The sequence below is a fragment of the Coenobita brevimanus genome, chromosome 80 (genome assembly GCF_032717465.1).
Source record: "Coenobita brevimanus isolate Jiangsu-jjx chromosome 80, ASM3271746v2, whole genome shotgun sequence".
Taxonomy (NCBI): Eukaryota; Metazoa; Arthropoda; class Malacostraca; order Decapoda; family Coenobitidae; genus Coenobita; species Coenobita brevimanus.
In genome coordinates this window covers 8,135,897-8,163,607 of record NC_137033.1, presented here as the reverse complement: position 1 = coordinate 8,163,607, position 27,711 = coordinate 8,135,897, and the positions used below count along the sequence as shown (strand labels likewise).

The following is a 27,711-nucleotide window of genomic DNA, read 5'->3' as shown; positions in this document are numbered from 1 at the left end:
AGAGTATGTACGAAGGAGCTAGGGCTACAGTGCGAGTGGATGGTGAGCTGAGTTCTTTGATCTCAATGTGGGACTGATACAGGGTTGTGTGATGTCTCCATAGCTGTTTAATATATACAAGGATGGAGTTGTAAAGGAGGTGCAAGGTAGGGCAGTGGATGTGGGGGTGGCTCTAATGAATGAGGGTGAGATTTGGAAGATTCCGGTGTTGCTGTTTGCTGATGATACAGTACTGTTGAGTGAAGATGAATGGGAGTTGCAAGGTTTGCTGAATGAATCTGGGACAGTCTGTAGGAGGAGGAAGCTGAAAGTTAATGTAAACAAAAGTAAAGTTATGGTGTTTGAGAGGAATGAAGTCACAGAATGTACAGTGTGGTTGGATGGTGAGAATATGAATGTGAGTGCATTCAAGTACTTTGGTTTTGTGATGAGTAAGGATGGAACTTTGGGGGATGAAGTCTGTGAAAGGGTACAGCAGGGAAGGAAGGTTGTTGGTTCACTGAAAGCAATGATGAGAAATAGGGAGGTGAGTATGGAAGTTAAGAAGTCACTGCATGATAGTATTGTGATCCCTACCCTGACGTATGGAAGCGAGGCGTGGACCTTGCAAGAGGGGAACAAGTCAAGAATGAGAGCAGTGGAAATGAGTTACTTGAGAGGAGCATGTGTAGTGACATGGAGGGACAGGTTGACGAATGAGGAAGTGAAGGAACGTTGTAGGGTGGATGTGGGTGTGGTTGAGAAGATTAAGAGAAATACACTGAGGTGGTTTGGACATGTGGAGAGAATGGAGAATAAAAGACTGACTAAGAGGGTGTATGTAGGTGAGGTGGAAGGAGGGAGAGGGAGGGGTAGACCGAGGATGAGATGGAGGGATGGAGTTGAGAGAGGTATATGAGGGAGGGGGGGTGAGTTGGAGGGAGGGGGGGTGAGTTGGAGGGAGGGGGGGTGAGTTGGGGGGAAGGTAGTCAAATGGTGGGTGACAGAGCTATTTGGAAGCATTTTGTCTGTGGCCACCCTTTGCGGAATTAGGGCATCGGGCTATAGATAGATAGATAGTGTTGTCGTAGATGATCGGCTGAAGAGTGTAATTGTAAATGTGTATAAAGGGAAGGGTGATGCCCTGGAAAGAGGAAATTATAGAGGTATAAAGGTTTTAGATCAGATAATGAAGGTAATGGAGAGAGTTTTAGAAGGTATGCTTAGAAAATGACTGAATATTGATGAGATGCAGTTTGGGTTTATGCCAGGTAGTGGAACCACTGATGCCATATTCATTGTTTGACAGCTTCAGGAAAAATATATTGGTTGGAGAAGGGATCAGTATTTTGTTTTTGTTGATTTGGAAAGGGCCTTTGACAGAGTCCCTAGAGAGGTGGTGAAGTAGGCAATGAGAAAGCTTGGCTTGGAGGAGTGGCTGATTAGGGTGGTTATGGCTATGTATGTGGGTGCTTGTGCCCAGGTAAGAGTGAATGGAGATTTGAGTGATGAGTTTTCCGTGAATGTTGGTGTGCATCAAGGGTCAGTTTTGAGTCCCATGTTTATCATGGTACTTGAAGCCCTCTCACGTGACTTTAGAAACGGACACCCGTGGGAGATGTTGTATGCTGATGATTTGGTGTTGATTGCAGAGAACGAAAGGGAGGCGGAGGAAAAGTTTAGGAAGTGGAGAGATGGTATGGGGCACAAGGGCTTAAGGATAAATGCAGATAAAACAAAAGTGATGATATCTAGGGTTGGTGGCGGTACTGTCAAAGACGAGGGAGAGTGGCCATGTGCAGTTTGCCACAAGGGCGTGAGAAGTAATTCCATCTTGTGAGGTGTTTGTGATAAATGGGTGCACAAAGAGATGTAGTGGTATCAGAGGTAGACTGCGAGATAATGCTGATTTTATGTATACGGCGTGTCAGGTAGAGCAGATGGAGATTGTCAGGCGTGAAAGATTTGAGCTTGCTGGTGAATCTCTTGAGTGTGTGGAAGAGTTTTGTTATTTGGGAAACATGTGTGCTTGAGATGGGGCTGGAGCTAGCTCTGTGGCTTGGATGAGAAGAGGTTGGAAGAAGTTTAGGGAGCTCCTGCCTCTCCTGACATTGAGAGGACTCTCCCTACGTGCTAAGGGGTCTTTGTATGCAGCACGTTAGGAGTGTAATGCTGTATGGTAGTGAGACCTGGGCAGTAAAACAAGAGGTTATTCGCCGGCTCAGATGTACAGAAATGACAACGATTAGGTGGATGTGTAGTGCGTCCCTGCATCCAAGGTCTGTGGGGGCTGGGTTTACGATGGATGAGTTGAGAGGTAGGATGGGTCTGGAGTGTATTGGTGGTGTGATGAGGAGAGGTAGATTGAGATGATTTGGACATATGGAGAGGATGGGGAATGATAGTTGGGTGAGGAAGGTGAGAAGTGTTAACACTGGGGGTGGGGTTACGAGTTGTAGCCATAGAAAGACATGGGACGAGGTCATCAAGTGTGACCTCAGGGTTAAGGGACTGAACAGGGAGGCCGCAATGGATCGTGCAGCATGGAGAGCCGCCATTAGGTGACCAAGGCAAACGCATGCAAGCATGTTGGAGCCTTTAAAAACGAAACGATATAATATTAATGTTGTTACTACCGCAAACTATTGATATTAAAAGAAAAGTAAATCGCTAAGGAAAAGGTGCCACAAAGCCTCCTAAGCCACTTTTGACCCAGACACTAATGGTTTCTCTGGGTTGCCACTCTTGCTCTCCAGGATTGCCATCTTGTTCTCCGGTTGTCTTGTGTTTTGCATCTCGTCGTCCAAGGTTGCAATTTGTCATCCTAAGCTGCCATCTCATCTTCTGCTGCTGCCATCTCGACGTCTGCAGTTTGTTGGCATATATTGCCACCCAGATGTCTGGACTTGTATTGTCTTCTGTGGTTTCAATCTTGTTGTCTTTGCTTTTTTTCTACGACTGACGGGTTGATACTCTGGTGTTGCCATCTGTTTCTGTGGAGGAAAACAGCAGTTAGGTGAACACTTTTCTCTGTCTTATGCACTACCCTAGAAACACTTGACATAACACACCCTGTACCTTACTAGGTCCCAGAGGGTGAAGCTAGCAGGGTAATGCGGCCAGAAAACTTTGCCCCTGCTAGCTGGTGGTGGACTTGACAGGAGGCGTGGTGTGGGCTTTGTCGGTGCAATTTTGGGGGTGGAATGGGATGGGGCTCAGATCTGTGCCAGAGGGTAGGCTACAGGGCATTGTGGTACCCAAAAATGTAAATAATAAAGACATTGTAATATGACATTGGTTTTATTTCCACAACGTATATACATAAGTCGGGAAGTTGAAACATTAAACTTTCTCGATAAATGAGCCAGAGAAATACGGACTGGTAACCCTAGCTGTGAGAGTTGCCAGTCCATATTTTCGTGGTCCTTTTATAAAGATGGAAGGTTTCGATGCCCTAGAATAAGATGCTTCCATGAGCGTGCTCTGCTCATAACTTTGCTATACACCATGTTTTGTATTGTTCTGCCCAGCTAAAGGCGAGCAGAGCTATACAAGTAAATATGGCAATCAACAAAGGATGAGAAGGGCTTCGTTAACATGAATTGCTAAACATTGTGCAACCATGCAGCCTGTGTTTGCATTAATGCATGTTAATCATCATCATCATCATCCGGACCTCCTTTCCCACCCTAGGGCAGAGAGATGAGTGCCAAAGTCCAGACAGTCCAAACTTGCATAATCCAATGGGCCACGCTTCCATTCACTCATCATTCAAGCCCACGGAATCTTGGCTCTATTGGATACGCCAGAAACAATCACCACGTTCTGAAGCTTCACATAAACGTATCCGATAGAGTCATTCCGGATGCTGCCATGCTCACAAGGGGTGACAAATCCCTGATCATGCACTTCTCATACTATTCATCCAGCCAGCTCGATCAGTTCTATAGCCTCAACGACTTCCAAACCTCTCCTCCCCACACACTCATCCACCGTATCTCTCCACCTTCTCCTTGGCCTACCTCTCCTCCTCCCTCCTTCAAATTCGATCAGATATACCTTTTTCACCACACTATTGTTATCCATTCTCTTCACATGACCACACTATTTCAGTACACTCATCGATTCTGATGTCCACAGACTTCCTCACTCCACATCTTTCACGAATCATTATTTCGTATCCTATCCACTCTGTATTCCACATACATTCCTCAGCAGTTCCACCTCCACTGCTCTCTGACTTTTCATTTTCACGCTACACCATAGTCTCACATCCATATGTTTAAGTTGGCACTAACACTCCATGTACGAGTAAGTCTCGTGCAGATGCAACTCAAGCCTCTGTTTCTTATCAAGGTCTTCATTGCGCCAGCTACATCCATTCCTTGTATCACTCTACTTTCCACATCTATTGCACATTTTCCTCTCTTTTCTATCACTGTACCTAGGTATTTGAAATCTCACCAATTCCAGTCTCTCTCCATTCACTAACATCTCACTGGGAGTCACGTTCTCTCTCAACAACCATCACTTTACTCTTTTCTACATTTACTCACAAGGCACGTCGCTCACAGACATCAGCAAAACTCTGCACTAGTCTATCAAGTTCTTGTCAGGTAATTGCAAGCAGCACTGCATCATCAGCATACAAATTGGAGATATTCCATCCATCACCATTCGTTACCAACGCCCTCCCCCTCTCCATTACTTTTTTTTTTTTTTTTTTTACTTCTCTCATCACCCCGTCCAAATATATTTTGAACAACCATGGGGACATCACAGAACATTGTCGCACGCCTACACCGATCGTGAACCATTCACTTAGATGCACATTAACCCTTATACATGTTTCACTAACATCATAAAAACTCTTGACGGCACTAGCAGCTTATCATTTATACCATACATGCGCAAAACTTTAATAAAACAAATAAATGGCATATATGAGAAACAGTGGCAGACAGGAGAAGCAGTGGCAGACAGGAGAAACAGTGGCAGACAGGAGACACAGTGGCAGACAGGAGACACAGTCACGGGACAGAAGGAGAAATCACAGGTAGATGAAGCAGCCACAGGCAGATGGAGAAACAGTCACAGGCAGATGGAGAGCCAGTCACAGGCAGATGGAGAGCCAGTCACAGGCAGATGGAGAGCCAGTCACAGGCAGATGGAGAGCCAGTCACAGGCAGATGGAGAGCCAGTCACAGGCACATGGAGAGCCAGTCACAGGCACATGGAGAGCCAGTCACAGGCACATGGAGAGCCAGTCACAGGCACATGGAGAGCCAGTCACAGGCACATGGAGAGCCAGTCACAGGCACATGGAGAGAGAGTCACAGGCACATGGAGAGACAGTCACAGGCAGATGGAGAGACAGTCACAGGCAGATGGAGAGACAGTCACAGGCACATGGAGAGACAGTCACAGGCACATGGAGGGACAGTCAAAGGCAGATGGAGAGAGAGTCACAGGCCGATGGAGAGAGAGTCACAGGCCGATGGAGAGAGAGTCACAGGCCGATGGAGAGAGAGTCACAGGCCGATGGGGAGACAAAGGCAGATGGAGAGACAGAGACAAAGGCAGATGGAGAGACAGTCACAGGCAGATGGAGAGACAGTCACAGGCAGATGGAGACAGTCACAGGCAGATGGAGAGACAGTCACAGGCAGATGGAGAGACAGTCACAGGCAGATGGAGAGACAGTCACAGGCAGATGGAGAGACAGTCACAGGCAGATGGAGAGACAGTCACAGGCAGATGGAGAGACAGTCACAGGCAGATGGAGAGAGAGTCACAGGCAGATGGGAGACAATCACAGGCAGATGGATAGAGTGTCACAGGCAGATGGAGAAACAGTCACAGGCGGAAGGAGAAACAATCACAGGCAGAAGGAGAAACGGTCACAAGCAGAGGGAGAAATAGAGATGAATTCAAACTGAGGTATACTTCTAATTCCATAACTCCCCTAGCACCTTGTCCTCAGTTATTTGTTTTTAGTTTATTCTTCCTGTTACCATCAAGCAGTTTACAATTTAAGACCTATGGCTCTGGTGGGGTTAATGAAAGCTGTATTTTCCAGTTAAAAAGGTGTAAGAGAATCGTTTGAATATACAAAGTTTAAACCATTTGAATAAAGAATTTAAGATACCAATGGAACCATATTAAAAGTCAACGTTTCACTATCAACATTGCTTTTCTTTTTAAATGCTTGGACCTCCAGCTGATGCAACTACCTCCAGCTGACTTTGGTTTAACCCAGAGAATCCAGTCACTTGCTTTAATTCACTCCTGCCAACACCCTGTGACTTTATCCAGCTAAGAGGATGTTTTCTTTAGTAAAGGGATATTAATGGTTATATCTGACTAATGTCTCCAATGCTCATTAAAACTACATGGTTAAGTTAAGAATGACACATAGGACAGGAGGGGTGACAATGATAATTTCCAGGGATATGGTTGTTAGCAATGCCAATTTAACTTCTACACAAGTATTGCAGATAATTCCACTTAGCAAAAATGAGTTTTTAAACACATTCTGCAGGATTCTTGCAGCTTTAGCTTCCTTAGCTATTAAAGCACAACTTTTAGTGCATTTAGGTGGATCAAGAGAGAGGAGCAGTCAGGAAGAACGACTGAAAGCTGAGAAGCTGAGGATCAAAGAAATGGCAGATGAGTACAGGACCATAGTAGAGGACGAGTTAGAATCAGTGAACTGGAATGAAATGGATCTGGACAGCCTGTGGAATGCATATAGGGATTGCTTAGTTAGGAATGCTAGAGTGGTGTGTGGCGTGGCAAGAGTATCAACAAAAATGAAGGGTATGGCATGGTGGGATGAGGAGGAGAGCTGTGGAGGAAAAGAGGAAGAAGTGGCTAAGGTGGTTACAGGATAGGGGTTCAATTGAAATAAGAACTGAGTATATCGAGAGCAAGAAGCACGTAAAGAGACTAGTGACGAGGAAAAAGGAGGAGGTAAATGATGATATGGGAAGAAAAATGAATGCGAACTACTCTGAAAATAGGAAGTCATTCTGGAAAGAGATGCAGAAATGTAGATGTGAAAGGAGAAAGAAATGTGATAGTGTGAAGGATGCAGGTGGTAGGTTACTAAACCATGGAGATGAAGTAAGGACCAGATGGAAAGAATATTTTGAAAGCTTGATGAATGGGAATAGAGAGAGCAGAGCGGCTGTAAACATGATTGGTTTTGGGGGTGTGCAGAGAAGGAATGCAGTGCCAGGAGACGTGACACTCGCACAGGTGACGAGTGCTGTGAAACGGCTGAAAAATGGGAAAGCAGCTGGGGTTGATGAGGTGTATGCAGAGATGCTTAAGTGTAATGGAGAAAATGGAATGAAGTGCTTGTTGGAAATAACGTAAGAAGGCATGGATGAGTGAAACTGTGCCTGCAGAGTGTAAAAAGGCTGTGATTGTACCCCTGTATAAAAATAAAGGTGAGCAAAGTGAGTGCAAGAATTACAATGGCATAAGTTTAGTGAGTGTGGTAGGGAAGGTATATGGAAGAATTATTATAGAGAATGTAAGAGATCAGAAGTCCTAGTGAATGATGAAGAGGGTGGCTTTAGGAGTGGCAGAGGATGTGTGGATTAAGTATTTACAGTGAGACAGATAGCAGAGAAGGCTTGTGAGAAGGACCATAAGGTGTTTAAGGCATTCATGGATTTGGAAAAAGCATACGACAAAGTAGACAGAGAAGGATTGTGGACAGTTTTGCGCATGTATGGTGTAGGTGGTAAGCCACTAGATGCAATCAAGAGTTTTTATGATGATAGTGAAGCATGTGTAAGGATTAATGGGCATGTAAGTGAATGGTTTACGATTGGTGTGGGAATATGACAAGGTTGTGTGATGTCCCCTTGGTTGTTCAAGCTGGTTGTGTGCAAGCTGAGTGTAGAGCTGAGAGGGAAACAAAGACCTGGGATGGTCACTGTCACCTCAGAGATAAGGGGTTGAATAGAGAAGCTGGTGGAGATAAAGCAGCGTGGAGAGCTGCCATTAGGTGACCTAGGTAGATGTATGCAAGCATGTAGGAGTTTTTATAAATGAACGAATGAAGAAAATTAGTTCTTTTTTTAAACACTTAGGTGGGTAAAGAGGTAGAGACTCTTTACTACATTAACAGCTGAAAAGGCTTGAGGATGTTATCAGGTTAAACTAATGCATTCCAGTACTGTACTTATCCGAACAGACTTCTGCCACACTCCCCCAAGCAGTCAAGGTCCCTCGCCACTTCGAGTTCTCCAGGGGGTCTCCCATCACACCTCTTGAGCCAGGATCAGGCTGTTCTCATTGGAATCAGGCAATCTTGATACTTCGTTTTCACCCACACGAACCCACGGCAGCCACAGGAACACCACTGAAATGATTGCAGGAATACAGTATAATTCATTGACATTCAGAGTAGGCAATTATACAATAGATACACTAGTATTTCTATCTTCTACTAGCCTAAATTTGCCTTATGCTGTCCATTTCGCATAGTTCAATGGCAGAACAAGATAATGTGACACCTAGTTTTCCTTTCCACAGCACTTCTTCGTGATGAGCATGATATTTTAGTATTCATCTATTTTTACAACTCAAAATTCAAGATGCTGAGAAATTTTAGATAAAGCTGAAACGAAGAGCGTTGGATCATACTTATGCTTTTGTTACAGCTAAGTATTCAAAGTCGGGAGTTGTCACTTAGTTCTCCTACAGCCGTTTTTTTTGACAATGGGTCACTCCCACAAAAAATACAGAGATGTGGTTGCATGGACTTTGGTGAGTCTCAGTTATAAGTTAGGAATGAGTCCTTGCTTACCAAACTGCTTTTACCCTAACTTGGCCTAAAACTGCCATCTCTCCATCTTGAATGCCAAGTTGTAATACTTGATAATTAGTCATGAAATGTTATGGGAAGAATGTAGAGCCATACCATTGTCTTTCTGCCAATGAGCTATGTGAAATAAGTTATGAAAGACCAAAAATCTGGGCCAAAGTATTGTGAGAAACCTATAGTCAAAATTACCGTCCAAGTCTGACTGCACTTGGCCATCAACGAACTGAAAAGGGGCTGAGGATCTTTACGAGGGGTCTTGGTCATAAGTTATGTCTCCCTGGTTACAATTCAAAATTATCCCAGTTTGGTTATACTTGGACATAACCTAACTGAAAAGGGACTAGGGATCATTCTTATGAGATTTGCAATGATTTTTAGAATTTGTGGAAATTAATATACTCAAACCTTACGGAAGGGCCACGTGTAAATAGCAAGCATATAATAATAATAATGATAATAACAATAATAATAATAATAGTAGTAGTAGTAGTAGTTATAATAATAATAATAATAACAACACCAATAGTAGTAGTAATAGTAGTAGTAGTAATAGTAGTAGTAGTAATAGTAGTAGTAATAGTAGTAGTAATAGTAGTAGTAGTAGTAGCAGTAGTAGTAGTAGCAGTAGTAGTAGTAGCAGTAGTAGTAGTAGCAGTAGTAGTAGTAGCAGTAGTAGCAGTAGTAGTAGTAGTAGCAGTAGTAGTAGCAGTAGTAGTAGCAGTAGTAGTAGTAGCAGTAGTAGTAGTAGTAGTAGTAGCAGTAGTAGTAGCAGTAGTAGTAATAGTAGTAGTAGTAGTAGTAGCAGTAGTAGTAATAGTAGTAGTAGTAGTAGTAGTAATAGTAGTAGTAGTAATAGTAGTAGTAGTAATAGTAGTAGTAGTAATAGTAGTAGTAGTAATAGTAGTAGTAGTAATAGTAGTAATAGTAGTAATAGTAGTAATAGTAGTAATAGTAGTAGTAGTAGCAGTAGTAGTAGCAGTAGTAGTAGCAGTAGTAGTAGCAGTAGTAGTAGCAGTAGTAGTAGCAGTAGTAGTAGCAGTAGTAGTAATTATCTATTGCCAGACGCCACAATCCCGTAAGGGGTGGCCATTTGACTGAGTTATTTGTTTTATGGGGAGGGGCACTAATCCTCCACCAACCCACTTGTTGACACGTAGGGAGCACGTATGGTTTGGTTATATGGTTACCACCCAGCGTAGTAAATGGTTTCTTGGCTTACAGGAAACCATTTGGCTTGTCACTTAATGTAAAGCCACCTGTAAAGGAAAAAAAAGCAATAAGAAGTGACAGGAAAGATGGGAGAAATATGAAGAGAGGAGGGCAGACACAGAAAAAGAATGATAAAGGGTAAAGAAGAAGTAGGCAGCTCTTCATCAAGTGAATGGATGCTGGTCGCCACCACCTACCACAAAATAATAATAATATATTCTGAAATTGTTGAAGCATTATTCAAGGAAACCACATTCCAGATGGTAAAGCCATATTCCAGATTAGACTGACAGAATTCCACACTTGTACATCAGATATGGTGTACAGTCTTTGTAATATACACAGTATTTTGATGGTAGGTCCAAAAATAGCCAAAAAGCATAAAAATATTGATTTTTAACTGCTGTTATGAAATATCAAAAAGCAGACACTCTTAGGATGTTGAAAATACTCTAGTCATTGCAGACCTAATATGGGAATTTTGGTATGAATTTTTTTTACGGATTATGACCTGTGACCTTAAGATCAAGGTCAAAGTCATAGTATGTAAATCATGTTCATTCATGACCACTACATTTCCACCAAGTTTGGTCAAAACTGGCCAGATACTCCCGATTTACCACTTTCTGGCTTGAGGCGGCCATTTTGATTTTCCTTAATATCTCAAACAGTATTTGCTGGATCTCAATATATCAATACCCAGGTGCTCTAGTATATGTTGACTACATACTGGAACGTTTACAAAGCAATCAAGCCAGTTTTTGCTGCACAGGAGAGCAAACATTAAAAAGATAAGTGGGGGCTAGTCTATCTATCTATCTATTGCCAGACAGCTTAATCCCGTAAGGGGCGCCCACAAACAAAGCGCCTCCACGTCGCCCTGTCCCCCGCCATTTCACTGCCTTGCTCCCAGGTCACCCCCCCCCTCATACCTCGCCACTCCATCCCTCCATCTCATCCTTGGACTCCTACACCCTCTCCCTCCTTCCACCTCAATCACACACACTCTCCTCGTCAGTCTTTCACTCTCCATCCACTCCACATGGCCAAACCACCTCAGTGTGTTTCTCCTAACGCTTCCTATCCCATCCTCATCAACACCACAACGCTTCTTCACATCCCCAATTGTCACTATCTCTCCATGTGACTCCACAGGCTCCTCTCAAATAGCTCATTTCCACTGATCTCACTTTTGACTTCTGTTCCTCCAACAATGTCCAAGCTCCACTTCCATGCGTTAGAGATGGTATCACAATATTGTCATGTAGTATATAACTTTTTCACTTCCATGCTCACTTCCCTGTTTCTTATCACTGCTCTCAAGGAACCAGCAACCTTTCTTCCTTGCTGTACCCTTTCAAGCACTTCACTGTCCAAACTTCCATCCTTACTCATCACACTCCCCAAGTACTTAAACACACACCTTCCATTTCCTCCTCATCCAGCCACACTGTACATTCACTGGCTTCATTTCTCTCGAAGTGCTAAAAAAAAAAAAAAAAAAAAAAAAAAAAAAAAAGTGTCAAAAGAAGTCAGCAACCAAGATACATCACTCCCGAACATTGCAGTTCTGCCTTGAACGGTCTTAGAATGCCAGCCTTCTAGATATTTCCCCTCCCCCCAACAAAAGTAATAAAAATATCCGCAGTATGACTATGAACTCCAAAGAATGTGGAGTTCTTAATAATGAATCTAAAAAAGGCTTTAACATACTCACGAAATTATTATCCAGTTAAAAGCTCCCTCCAAAGCGATTGTTGTGGTTGCGCTAGTGGTGGTGGCAGTAGTTGTTGTAGCTGTGGTGGTGGTAGTCCTGAATAGCTAAATGCCTTGAAACCAGAATGGGTGGCCACAAATTAATCGCCTCCATGTCATACTGTTTTTCGCCATGCTGAAAAAGAAAAAATCCTTATAAGCCATCACACCAAACCCTCATTCACGTCAAAAGATCCTTAAACATATAAAAACAAATTCCTCACTCAGTACCTGAACGTCGCACAGACCCCACCCCAAACTCCACACACAGACCCCACCCCAAACTCCACACACAGACCCCACCCCAAACTCCACACACAGACCCCACCCCAAACTCCACACACAGACCCCACCCCAAACTCCACACACAGACCCCACCCCAAACTCCACACACACACCCCACCCCAAACTCCACACACAGACCCCACCCCAAACTCCACACACACACCCCACCCCAAACTCCACACACACACCCCACCCAAAACTCCACACACACACCCCACCCCAAACTCCACACACACCCCACCCCAAACTCCACACACACACCCCACCCCAAACTCCACACACAGACCCCACCCCAAACTCCACACACAGACCCCACCCCAAACTCCACACACAGACCCCACCCCAAACTCCACACACACACCCCACCCCAAACTCCACACACAGACCCCACCCCAAACTCCACACACAGACCCCACCCCAAACTCCACACACAGACCCCACCCCAAACTCCACACACAGACCCCACCCCAAACTCCACACACAGACCCCACCCCAAACTCCACACACAGACCCCACCCCAAACTCCACACACAGACCCCACCCCAAACTCCACACACAGACCCCACCCCAAACTCCACACACAGACCCCACCCCAAACTCCACACACAGACCCCACCCCAAACTCCACACACACACCCCACCCCAAACTCCACACACAGACTCCACCCCAAACTCCACACACAGACTCCACCCCAAACTCCACACACAGACTCCACCCCAAACTCCACACACAGACTCCACCCCAAACTCCACACACAGACCCCACCCCAAACTCCACACACAGACCCCACCCCAAACTCCACACACAGACCCCACCCCAAACTCCACACACAGACCCCATCCCTAACTCCACACACAGACCCCATCCCTAACTCCACACACAGACCCCATCCCTAACTCCACACACAGACCCCATCCCTAACTCCACACACAGACCCCATCCCTAACTCCACACACAGACCCCATCCCTAACTCCACACACAGACCACACCCTAACTCCACACAGATCCCACCCCTAACTGCACACACAGATCACACCCCAAACTGCACACACAGACCCCACCCCAAACTGCACACACAGACCCCACCCCAAACCGCACACACAGACCCCACCCCAAACCGCACACACAGATCCCACCCCAAACCGCACACACAGACCCCACCCCAAACTGCACACACAGACCCCACCCCAAACTGCACACACAGACCCCACCCCAAACTGCACACACAGACCCCACCCCAAACTGCACACACAGACCCCACCCCAAACTCCACACACACACCCCACCCCAAACTCCACACACACACCCCACCCCAAACTCCACACACACACCCCACCTCTAACTCCACACACAGACCCCACCCCAAACTCCACACACAAACCCCACCTCTAACTCCACACACAAACCCCACCTCTAACTCCACACACAAACCCCACCTCTAACTCCACACACAAACCCCACCTCTAACTCCACACACAGACCCCACCTCTAACTCCACACACAGACCCCACCTCTAACTCCACACACAGACCCCACCTCTAACTCCACACACAGACCCCACCTCTAACTCCACACACAGACCCCACCTCTAACTCCACACACAGACCCCACCTCTAACTCCACACACAGACCCCACCTCTAACTCCACACACAGACCCCACCTCTAACTCCACACACAGACCCCACCTCTAACTCCACACACAGACCCCACCTCTAACTCCACACACAGACCCCACCTCTAACTCCACACACAGACCCCACCTCTAACTCCACACACAGACCCCACCTCTAACTCCACACACAGACCCCACCTCTAACTCCACACACAGACCCCACCTCTAACTCCACACACAGACCCCACCTCTAACTCCACACACAGACCCCACCTCTAACTCCACACACAGACCCCACCTCTAACTCCACACACAGACCCCACCTCTAACTCCACACACAGACCCCACCTCTAACTCCACACACAGACCCCACCTCTAACTCCACACACAGACCCCACCTCTAACTCCACACACAGACCCCACCTCTAACTGCACACACAGACCCCACCTCTAACTCCACACACAGACCCCACCTCTAACTCCACACACAGACCCCACCTCTAACTCCACACACAGACCCCACCTCTAACTCCACACACAGACCCCACCTCTAACTCCACACACAGACCCCACCTCTAACTCCACACACAGACCCCTCTCCACATACTGACCACACACTGCTCTGTTGCCCTTCTATTGCCAGTTATTACGGTTTCAGATATCTAAATAAGCTTTAAAACTACTTAGGAGTGTTTACAGTACAAACTGTAAGCAATATCTTCATAAAAACAATGGGAAGAAAAAACAGGTCTTACCAAAATCGTGGACATCCTTCACAGCTCACAGTTCAAGCCACACTGAGCAGAAGCCGGCAAATTCCACAACTCCCCCCCAGTTCTTTCCTTCCACGTGTCACCCCTCTCCCCTTCCCTGCCTTCCTCCCTCTCCCTCATCTAGTTCTCCCCCCTCCACCAACTTTGCTTTTTCGACCACCTCCCTCCCTTTACACCTTCCTCCACTTCTCCTTTACACCACCCTCTCTCCCTTTTCCTTTTCCTCAGTTTCCTTTCCTTCTTTTCCCCTTCCTTGTTCTTCCATCTCTCATATTTCTCCTTCCCTTCACTTCTTCCTCCTCCCTGAAATGCACGCTCCCTCCATTTCCCCTCCCTCTTCCCTCCCTCTCCTCCTTCCCTCCCCTCTTATCTTCTCCCTCCATCTCCATCCCCCCTCCCTGTTCATGCCCCCCTCCCACCCCTTACCACCACCCTCCCCTCCCTCCTTCCCCCCTTACCTCCTCTCGCCCCCTCCTTGCTTCCCCCCTTAGCTTTTTCCTCCCCTTCCATCCCCCTCCCTCCTTCCTCCCTTTCAACCCCTCCTTCTTCCCCCCCATCTCGTTCTTCCAATCTCTCTTTCTAGAATAATTATTCGATATTTTAGGTACAAATATTTACACACACACACACACACACACACACACACACACACACACACACACACACACACACACTACAGCCATTAATATTTGTGTTATCATCATCATCATCTTGTAGATAATGTGTGTGTGTGTGTGTGTGTGTGTGTGTGTGTGTGTGTGTGTACTTAAATATTTACACACACACACACACACACACACACACACACACACACACACACACACACACACACACATTATCTACAAGATGATGATGATGATAACACAAATATTAATGGCTGTATGATCTCAAACAGTTATCAGCGCCGGGATTATTACCACCCATCACCATCATTACCACTATTAATCACAACAATTACCATAACCACTACCACCAACTGCAACAGTTACCACAACCACCACCACCGCTACCAGCTACCACCATTACCACCACCACAACCACCACCAACAACAGCAACTACCACCATTACCATCACCACCACCACTCATCAACTACCACAATTACCACCACCACCACCACCACCAACTACCACCATTACCTTCACAACCACCACCAACTACAACCATTACCACCACCACCACCACTCATCAACAACCACCATTACCACCACCACAACCAACTACCGTCATTACCACCACCACCACCACGACCAATTACCACAATTACCATCACCAACTACCACCATTACCACCACCACCACCACCACCAACTACCACCATTACCACCACCACAACCAACTACCACCATTATCACCACCACAACAAACTACCACCATTACCACCATCACAACCAACTACCACCACTACCATCATCACAACCAACTACCACCATTATCAACACCATAACCAACTACCACAATTACCACCACCATCACCAACTACCACCATTACCACCACCACCACCACCACCAACTACCACCATTACCACCACCACAAGCAACTACCACCACCACAAGCAACTACCACCATTATCACCACCACCACCAACTACCACCATTACCACTATCACCACCAACTACCACCATTGCCACCACCACCACGACCAACTACCACCATTTTCATCACCACAACCAATTACCACCATTACCTTTAACACCTCCAACGACCAACATTACTACTACCACCACCACCACCACCAACTGCCAGCGTTACCTGCGTCACCACCAACTACCATCATTACCTCCATCACCACCAACTACCACCATTACCATCACCAACAACAACTACCACCATTACCATCACCAACTACAACTACCACCATTACCATCACCAACAACAACTACCACCATTACCACCACCAACAACAAAAACCACCATTACTACCACCTCCACCACCAACAATCATCATTACCACCACCACCAAAAACAACTACAAACACCACTACCACCACCACCAACTACCACCATTACCACCACGGCCACTACAACCATTACCACCACCACCACTAACTACTCAAACTACCATCACCAGCACCGCCTCTTCCAATTACCATCATTATCACCACCACCACCACCAACTACTACCACTACCACTACCACCATTACCATCACCTCCACCTCCACTACCAACTACCATTACCACTACCAACTACCAACATTATCACCACCACCACCACCACCAGCAACAACAACAACAGTTACCATTACCACCACCACCACCACCATCAACTACCACCATTACCACCACCACCACCACCAACAACCAACATTAACTTATCACTCTTGAATGGATTAGAAAGTGCTGGGTACGAAAGTTGGCGCCGGAATCATGAATAGAGCCAACATTGTCATGAAACAATAATGTTCTAAAAAATAATCCATTCCAGACACAACTTCTATCTTCCGGCAATAAAAATATAATGATTTTTACTTTTTCAAAAATTTTCTTGAGGCTTGGCCATTATTTTCTAGTATTCTCTGGAGTACAGTTTGGCAATATCATGCACGGATTGGGGGGCGTACACTCTCCCACTATTATTACCACTGTAATAAAAGAACAATGTTATTTACCAAAATATGTGCAGTCAGTATCTTTCACAAATGTCATAAAAGAAACATTTAATGAAACGAGGGATTCAGTAAGGAAAAAATAGGATTTCTGTAACAAGCATCATTTCAAGATTAATTCCGCAAGGGATCATGCTCCACCCCTCATTTCCAAAGTGTTGGAGTATGGCCATGAACATTTTTTTTATTTTTTTTAGTACAAGCTTAGCGACTTTTGTGTATTTAGTTTTGGGAAATCTAGCAGGAGTATAGCAAAGATATTTTAGAATAGGATGGCCAAGGAATGATCAGATCTAATTATGAAGTGGTCCAAGAAAAAAACCCAAGGGAGTTAGGAGGTGCGCCCTCAGAAACTATGGGTGGCCATTAGGTTCGCCGGGCATAATTCTAGGGAGGTCGGGGCCACCCCTCTCTACGAGCTTGTCGAACATGGAGCTTTATATCTTTGCTACCCATACTCATTTTCGTTTTCTATGATACTTAAGCTTACGAAGAGTCTGCTAAGCCCTAACTAATATATTTATGATAACATCCAGGCGCCAAGTGCCAACCACCCAGAACGACCCTCCGCCATAAATTCACACCCCTCCAGCCCTGATGACCCTGCCTCTGCCCTCACCACCAACATCCTTCCTGTGGCCACATGAACCCCTCCCCAGCTCCGGCTCCCTCCTGTCATATCACGAGACCAATATGTGCGCCTGGCATTCCCCTCCACATGCACACCTGCTGTCCTCGGTGTCTGGCGCCAGGTGCATCCACTCACCCCCTCATCACTCGACGCTCCGAAGCTGTTCGCCTCATGTCTGCAGCACCTCCTAACATCTACGTCCACGGGAATTATCCCGATCTCTGCCAGACCCTAACAACTAAGGGGCTGGCGTCAAATTCGTACTCCATGATGCCCTAATAAGAAGGAAGAAATTGCCGGAATACCTTGTGAAAAGCCTGGCAACTGACTGCCCTGTTACAGTCCTACACAACATACCTGGTGTCAAGCGAGCACGTCGCCTGTACAACCGTTTAGGAGAACCCATCAACCTTGCCACTGTTGTATGGGAAGAAGAGGACTCCCCCCCTCCCGAATATCGCTATGAGCTACTCCTTCCCGCCTGTACCTTCGCAGAGGCCAAGCCATCACAGCCCTTGTGTTATCGCTGTTATGAGTCCGGCCACATCTCACGCTAAGGCCGGTCTGCAGAACGGTGTGGTCTGTGCAGTGACCCCCATTCAACCACAACCTGCCCTGTCAGGCACTCCGCCACCATTCACTCTCCCAGTCCCCGTGCGCCTGACCCTCACTCATCTGAGTTCCCGGAACTGCCCCTACCAACCCCGCCACCAGCCTCCACTGACCCCATGGCTGCCCACCCTCGTCTCCTACATTCATCGCAGTTCCAGTGCCCTCGGTGTGGGCGTGTGGGCGTCACTGTTTGGCACCTGGATTGCCCAACTCGTCACTCAGCCCGCCCTGCTCCTGCTCCTGCCCCCACCGCCACCCCTGCTCCCGTTCATCAGGCGATACACCCTCCCGCCGCTGGTTCTACAACATGCCCCCCTCCCCCCTCCCCCTTAGCCTCTGCCTCTCCCCGTGCCCCGCAACAAGCTGCTCCCTCCTCCCCCCCTCCCCCCCTGCCCCACCCATCGGACCATCAACTTCAACTCCTTCAGCACCAGTATGAGGAACTATGCAGTCTCCTTTTGTATGTACCCTCTCACCTTAATATTCCCTCTCTGCCTACCTCACAGCTCCCACAAACCAACTCCCATGTAACTACCACACCTGCTATTATCCCTGCTTCTTCCCTCCCTCCCGTCTCACCACCACCCAGCCTTGTCCCTCCACCTGTGTCCCAGCCTCACCATCTCACACAAGCCTCCTCTGTCTGTACTCCCTCACCCACTCCTTTACCCTATACATCCTCGCCTCTCTGCCACCCTCTCCCCTCCCGCTCCCTTCCCCTACCTCACTCTCTCCCGACAACCGCACGTATGGGACCTACCTCTCTCGTGCCTCCCCACACACTTTCCTCCTCCTTTCCCCCACTTCCCCAACCATCCGTTCCCCAACTCTCTCATGACAGTTATCCCTCTCCCCCCTTGTCCTAATGGCTCCCAAACCTAGACAATATAAAATGTTATCTTGGAACATACGAAGCATCCATCGTTGGCTGGCTGACCTTTCTCATTATGCTTCATCTCGTCACCCTGCTGTTATCTGCCTTCAGGAGGCTTTCCCTCACTCTCGTCGCCCCAGACCCCCACCCAGGCTTCGGGGATACCACTGCTATCATACCCACTCTGGCCAAGGCCTGGTTGCATACATTCGTCACTCTATTTCTCACACCCTTGCCCTTGAATTCTTTATCTCTCGTCACCTACCAGGTCTAATCATCAGCATTTCCTAAGCTGCCCTTACCTTACTTCGCAAACCCCCCCCCACGATGCCCCTCCCCTTTCTTCGCCTCCCTCTACTCTCGCCTTCATCAGGCTCATGCTCTTGGTCTCAGAGTTTCTTTTATTTGGATCCCAGCTCATACTGGTCACATCCGCCACGACCAAGCAGATCGCCTGGCCCGAGCTGCCTGCAACCTCCCCCTAGCTGCCATCCGCCTCCCTGTGTCCACGACAAATGTCAGGAGAATCCTTCTCGAGGAGTCCAGGGAGGACCTAGCCCTGCGTACCGGTGCTGAACGTCCCACTAATGTCACCATCCAGCACTATGACACCTACCGTGGCGTGACTCACACCTATGGCAAGCACCCCACCCACACCCGCCGCTGTGATGTGGCCGTCGCCCGCATTCGCCTGGGGTATCGCTCCCCAGGGGAAATCACCGGACGACCGACCGCCAACAGGCCATGTAAACTGTCACAATCCAATGGATGAAGCATTATCACATGATATCCTTACCTGCCCAGTTATTTTTCCCTTCAGACCCCCTGGGCTCTTGTTTTCTGCTTTGTGTACCTACTTCATCACACATCTTGATGTACTCGAAGATAATCTCACCGTCACCCCGACTTCCTTTCATTGTAATGCTGTGACACTAGGACAATGATCGGGCATTTAGGTGTGTGTGTGTGTGTGTGTGTGTGTGTGTGTTGTCCACGCACACACGCACACATCAGGTGCATGTGCATGTAGTGTCCTAGTGCTGGGATTTTGAATCAAGAGGTTATTTTATAATGCATATTGTTTTTTTCCTCTCTCTATCTACCCACCTATGTATGTGACTATGTGTATGTATCAACTTAGGTTGTATATATATATATGTATAGATATATATATATATATATATATATATATATGACTCCTTGTCTATGTATATATCAATATATCATATATATGTGCATGTTGGATATGTATATGTATGCACGCCTGTACACATACTCATATCTTTATACATTCGTACCTGTCATGTACATGCAGTATGTCTGTTGCTACGTGTGCATGAATATATAGATATATGTATGGATATATACGTATATGTAAGTGTACATATGTGCCTCTCTCTGCACATATATGTACATACGTGTGTATCTATGTACCACTTTACTCATATCAAAACATGTAATGATAATTTCTGTGTCAACTTTGTACCATGTATGTATCATTGTATGTCTCTGTTCATTATTGTGCTTGTAATGATAATTCTTTCTGTACCTTCTATGCCCTGTGATGCCGATTTTGTTTTCCTCATGCACCCCTCCCTGCTTGGCCTTCAGGGACAGTGTTCCCCAGAATGTTGGGGCTCGTACTGAGTCGTAAATAAAGAACCTAAATTAAAAAAATATATATATATATATATATATATATATATATATATATATATATATATATATATATATATATATATATATATATATATATATATATATGTAGAGCCACCTGAAAAGGAAAGAAGGGAAATAAAAAGTGATAGGAAAGATGGGTGAAAGAGGAAGAGAAGAGGGCAGACAGAAAAAGAATGATGAAGTTGAACGAAGAAGTAGGCAGCACTACATCAAGTGAGTGATGGTCGCCACCACCTTCCACAATCTACTTATTAACTTAGTGATAATAATGCAATATGGAATAAATTTATTTTTAATATATAAAATATACATATAATAGCTATTTTGGCTGCAATCACATCTTAGGAATTTACAAAAATGACATATAAACATCCAGTCCTACACAGTAACATGGGAGACCAATTTTAACAGGCAAAGTTATCAGCCCCTCTGTGGCCTCTTATCGCTTCACTCTAAATAAAACCAGGCTCACCGGCATGGGCGAGTGAGGTGAGTGATGGAGGTGAAATAAACTAATAAGATAAACAACATCAATGGCATTTGACTCCAAAACTAAATCAGTATGCTTAACTCTTTAATCTACATACATAAAAAACAAAGAACTATAAAATAATTCAGGACGAGTAACTGCAATCTTCTTTGGTGACAACATGTGCCGTATCAGTCGTTGTTGCACACAGATGTATTATCAAAACTGAGAGCGCGAATGTGTAAGAAGCCCACTAATTTTTGTTAAGATACTTTATATAAAACACATACATTTTAACTGTGATCAGCTTGCATCTCACATTATAAAGCGTAGTCTCATCGATACAAAAAATTCAGACATGTTCTACCATCATTTTATGTTTCACAAATGATCGTAAAAAACTAAAGACTTTTCTACACTTTCACGCTTTCACTGTTAACAACACAATCCTTGGCGCGGGACAATTGGTAAAAAAAAAAAAAAAAAAAAAAAAAAAAAAAAGCTTGAGGAAGACCAGTGACGTGATTATCTGAGCAGAAACTGTGGTGGTGAGTCAGGTACAGTTGCGGACATAAATACTGATCCACCTGTTTGCGATGATTAAGAAGTGGGATATGACTTTCAAAACACAGTGATGAGACCTTCGAACCTATCATACTTTTTAGAACACTGTGCAAAAGTTTCATAAGCGTTCGATTTAAAAAGTAGATCATTATTACTGTCCGCGACTATATACTTTTGAGCCATTGCTTCTGATCACCTTCTTATCCTACCACTGGATGGAAGACGTAGCCTAGGATCCACACCGATCAAATCAGTATCCCAGTACTAACGTATTCGAAGCTTATTTTAGATTAAACGAGTACTGTCATCATAACTGGTTCTCAGATAGTCTAATGAAGCCTCGAACTACTAACTAAATTTCGGACGTTAGGTTTCTGTTCGGTGTGAAGCTAACACTACATGACTTTCCTTCAGCCAGTGGTAGGATCGGTGCTCGAGAGGGACGTCTACACATGGTGGCACCTATGTAACCAGGCGACTCTGCTACCAAGTTATACAAACGACTCTTATCTCCCGTCCTCTTCCCTTAAATGAGGATGGTGGCCTGTAGGAGAATGGTACAGTCACATGCTTAAGTCCTGTCGCCTCTCCTGTTGGGAAGAGTGAGATTCATAGATCCCAGAATGAGAGCTCCTGCCAACAGATGGCACACTACGGTGTGAAGTATGACAAGAGGTGGGGGACAGGAGAGGAAGAGAGATGTTTATAGATGCATCAGTATTGTTATTGTGTTCGTGAATCTCCAGGTTATTACCGTACCCTTGCCCACGTGTGAAAACATGCGATAATATTATCTCGAAAATAAAACATCAAAACTAAAACAATATAGGCCTAGGCATTGTTCCTGGAGTGAAATCTACACAGAAATGAAATCCGAAACAACAAACAGTCCTGTCTGTCCGTCTGTCAAAATATCATGTTATGCATCTTACATTCTTACAAAGACTGTGCTATACGTAATGTAGTGATAAGTCGATCCAAGGTATTAGTAGGTAACCAATAACGGGCCATATACCAGTATGAACTCTCCGTGAAACAGCCAATGAATCACCACTGTGCTAGCTGACGATGATGGATTTGCTCATGACCATGAAATGCCCTCCGGGTTGCACGAGGTATTGTGAGCAGGAACAAAACTAACCCAACCCAATGATATCCCAGCACCATAACAGGTAAGACCTGAGATGCAACTGTTTATAATGCTTTGACACTATAGTATCCTTTACCATATATCATGATAATTATTTTGTTGATTTGTAATACATATATGATTATATAAGTTCCTACACATTGTATATTATTCTTTCTTAATATCATTTTTACCGAAAGGCATACATATCAGGCCTTTACATCATTGATAGTTTATTTGCCCAATTGTTGAGTTAGGGAATCATGTAATCTCAAACACTGCAAATGAGGTTGAGTTAGGAAATCATGTAATCTCAAACACTGCAAATGAGGTTATTACATTGTTCGTTCCAAGGTATGGCTACAGGAAGAGCTAATGCAGTGGAGGTTGTCGCTGAACGAGGTCATATTATCGGCTTGTGGGAGGGCGGAATGGCGACGAACGATATACCGCGTACTACAGGCGTGTCACAACGGACCGTTCAACGGTGGATCAAGCGATACCAGGAAGAGGGTTCCCTGCACACCGAACCGCGATCTGGAAGGCTGCGGGTAACCACATATCAGCAGGATGCTCTTCTCATCAGGACATTGCAAAATCAACCATTAGCATGGGTAGCCCAGCTCGGTCGTGACCTGCAGTTCCGTTGCCACCCTTCCTCATTATTACGGCGGGTCCACGGAGCGAAGATTCACTGCTATACCCTGTCCCGTAAAGAAAAATTAGCGCAGCAACACAAGGAAGGTCGTCTTGGCTTTGCCTTACAATATCTACCAGCTGAAGAATCATTTTGGGAAAATGTTATCTTCACAGATGAAAAGTATTTCACATTAGTGGAAGCACGAGCACGGCACCGTTGGAGACCACGAAACACCAGATATCATGAACAGCATATTCAGGAAATAGGTAAGAGTGGGTGTAAATTTCTGGGGATGGATGTGGACACACGGTCCAGGGGAGCTAGTAAAACTGGATTGCATATTCACAGAGTCTGATTACGTCATCATTCCGAAAAGTGTTCTAGTACCCACAGTGAGATGCGTGGCTGGTTCACACCCTATCGTGCTGGTGCATGACAGCAGCCCCATCCATACCAACACGGTTGTTAAACGGTGGTTGGAGTAGCATCCGGAAATTGAGGTATTGAACTGGCCAGCAAAAGGGTGTGACCTCAACCCTATCGAAAATTTATGGGCAGTTATGGTTCGCGACTGGAACCTTGGAGAGCAACGAACGTGTCGTGCTATTGAGACGAAAGCCCACGAGGTGTGGGAATTGATACGTCGTCTCCCTAGTATACGTAGGAATCTTGTGAAGGACATGCTTAAACGGTTACGCGAAGTTGTTGACGCAAATGGTGGCTGGACATCTCATTGAAGATAATGTATAAATTCTCCACAAATGGATTGATGTTACAGTTAGTTATTAGGATATTATGCATGCCAAGTGGTATTTCTGTTAGACGCCAAACTGGTTTTGTTTCAGTAGCCTACAGTTAACTACAGTTACCTTATGCCTTTTTTACAGAATGTAATATGATATTCAGAATAAATAAAGGTAACAGTATAAGCTTGATATTAATTATACCTTTCTTACCATAGGAATATATTTATAATATTTACTAATATATCCATAATATACCCAGTAACTGAAATGAAGATAAATAACCACTCTACAATGGACACCTGTTAAAATCCAAGTAAAATTTGCGACAGCAATGTAAAGCCTATATTTCCTTACGATGCCACTGGTGAATACACTCAAAATATACAGACGTCCGTTACACTACTTCTGTTAACCGGTGTTCATTTTTAAGAACTGACAGCTTATACTACAGTAGATTTAATGATGTCAAGACAGATACTGCTTAGGGAAAACTAACATTGGTGTTGGTCTTGTGACAGCACATCATCGATAAGGAAATAACTTTAATTATATATACCATGGAAGCACTAATTATGAATACGAAAATATAAATTATGATGTGACTTGGATTAGCGGTGACTGTTACAAAAATGGTTGCTGTCACACTGTTTACTTGATGAAAGAAAGAAGCATGCATTCCACAATATCCTACTCCCTCCCGAGTCTCCGCACTATACCCTCCCCCCCGCAACCCTATATCCCCTCCTCTCCCCCACCTGTCATACCTCACACCGTAACGCGCCATCTGATGACAGGAAAATGCTCTCTATTAACAAGTCTCATCATCGGATCTATGAATCTCACTCTCCCAAGTGAAGCAGGAGAGGCGACAAGACTTTAGCATGTGACTGTACCTTCAGCCTGCAGACCACTGGGTTGACGTTCAGATGAGATAGGGTCCACAACAACTTTACTTTAGGGGTAGAGGGAGAGCAGAAGCTGCACTTTCGTGTGATTTCTCAGCTCCACAGTATTCTCTTAATAATAATAATAATAATAATAATAATAATTACAACATTAAAAATAAATGATCATCACCGTCCTCAACCAATAAAAAAAAAAAAAAACTAAAATACCGCCTCTTAATCTTCAGGTCTTCATTAAATTAAGGCCGAGAGTAGTAGTTGTAACAAACCATTAAGTCCGATGAGGCATGCTTTTTATTTTGCTCTTGCTATCTCCAGACCATTTCATTTACCTTGCGCCACAGTTTTCGAGTTGCTGGGGTCAGATATAGCCTTAGTTAGCCTCTTGCTTTCTTAAGCTGAATAAATAGACGGAGGTAGCAAGAATAAAGAAAAAAAATAAAAAGGACGTAACCGAATTCAAGGGGTTAATGCAATTAAGTGCTTTCCTCTGACATACTTGTACAACACCATCATGTGCCACAGAAACTTAATTATAATATGGTAATTCACTGGAGCTTGATGAACCAGGATTTTGATGACAGCGTGATGCTATAGCATTAATCCATCCACTATAGGTCCTGTGAAGCAGCTTCTGATCGACAGTTATAATCATAATCTTTTCATGTAAGAAGAGTCCACTTGTGTATTCCATCTTCGATTTTTGTTGGTTATAGTAAAAGAAACACGAAACATTATAAGTAAAGTCAGCCTGAGGTGTGAAGGTCAGGGATCCTTCAAGCGCCACACTTCGTGTTTCTCATCTGGATCCCCAACATCATAATATATGAACAATCCAGGATAAAATGACACTTAGGTTTGACACACACACACATATAAAAATTCATATGAATAATACATTCACAGTTGTTATTTTCTCCCAACTGAGTGACACCGAAATGCTTCTCCTGAGACCAACTGACCAAGTGTAAACATAGTGATGATAGGTTTGTCTCCCGTGACCGTATTCCCTTCAAAATAAACACTGAAGTGACACTGAATGAAGACACTGGGGACAGCACTATCGTTGCGCGTCTAGCTATTGGTGAGCACTTTGAGGGAGGTGGACGACTTCAGTGCGTCCCATATACAGCATATAATATAATACATCTCTCAAACGTTTATATGATAAAATCAGTCATCACCGCATACAGAACTCTGCCACCTCCGACTAGGATTGTGGTGGTGGAGTCGAGAGTAATTTACACATCTTGTCATGTCTTTACCAAGGACACTCTCAGTATCAACAAACCATAAAAAAATTGTTATGGTATTTCGCGTCCACACACAGTTGGTTCAGTCACTTCATTTGTAAATCGATTTCTTGACACAATATACTGTATATATATATATATATATATATATATATATATATATATATATATATATATATATATATATATATATATATATATTGTGTATTTTAGAGATACTGTATTCTACTGTGTTATGTGATGGTAACTGTTGTTGCTCACTGGTGGTTGTGATTACAGGTTGTGATAATCAAACTCTGGTGAATGCGACTCATGAGTAATGAATATGTGACTGATGTGTGGCGGGTGGATATCAGGGGTGATGGTTGTTTTCATGGTACTTACCGATGGTGGTTACCGATGTTGTGACCTAAATCAGGGGGGATTTGATGATGATGGTATAAAAGAAGTGGACCACGTATGAGAAGTGGCTATAGCTATGGTAGTGGGGGAATAATAGGTTGCTGACTTGGTGATCGGATGGTCGTTGTTGGTGTGGTACTGATGGCGGCGATAGGACCATGAGATGAGTCGATGTGGTGGTGGTGTGTTGTTAGTTATACCTACAGTCATATTCAACATATTCTCATTCACATCTTGTGCTAAGCATATGAAATGTGTTTATTGGAATGCCAAAACCTTTTCAGTCAATTACACATTTACTGATAAAACCGTACCTTATAAATTTTCTTAAATTGGTGAGTAAATACAGCGTCGCATATTGTTCAGTCTCTCACAACAATATCACAAGCAACATTAACAGAGACCCTAAATTTCTGTTGCTCTGTTTAAGATCACTGTTTATCAGAGTTCACTGAATTTTCAGGTACGGAGGGTGATCCCTGTGCTGCTACTGATCCTCCTGAAGAATGATCCAGATCAGTCAGTCATCCTGCTCCGAAAAGTCCATTAGTAGTAATGGAATTTGTTTCCTGCGTAGGTGTGGGCGCAGGAGTGTGGGTGGGTGTGGGTCCTACACAAAGCTCTCGTGATGTGGGAGATGGATGGGACTGGGCTCCCTCTGGTGGAGGGGTCGGCCCGCCCCGATGGGAACTGTGGTGGTGGTGGCGACCAGGGGTGGCGGTCGCGGCTCCCTCAGAGCTGC

General features: G+C 44.9%; 1 protein-coding gene across 1 annotated transcript; it reads left to right on the top strand.

Annotated features, from left to right (window-relative positions):
- The first annotated feature begins 23,454 nt into the window (after positions 1-23,454).
- LOC145409222 (uncharacterized) lies at positions 23,455-27,479 on the top strand. The gene is made up of 2 exons (XM_080279706.1): positions 23,455-23,929; positions 27,433-27,479. Exons 1-2 carry the CDS (start codon positions 23,455-23,457, stop codon positions 27,477-27,479), a joined length of 522 nt encoding a protein of 173 aa, XP_080135832.1.
- Positions 27,480-27,711: the final 232 nt, after the last annotated feature.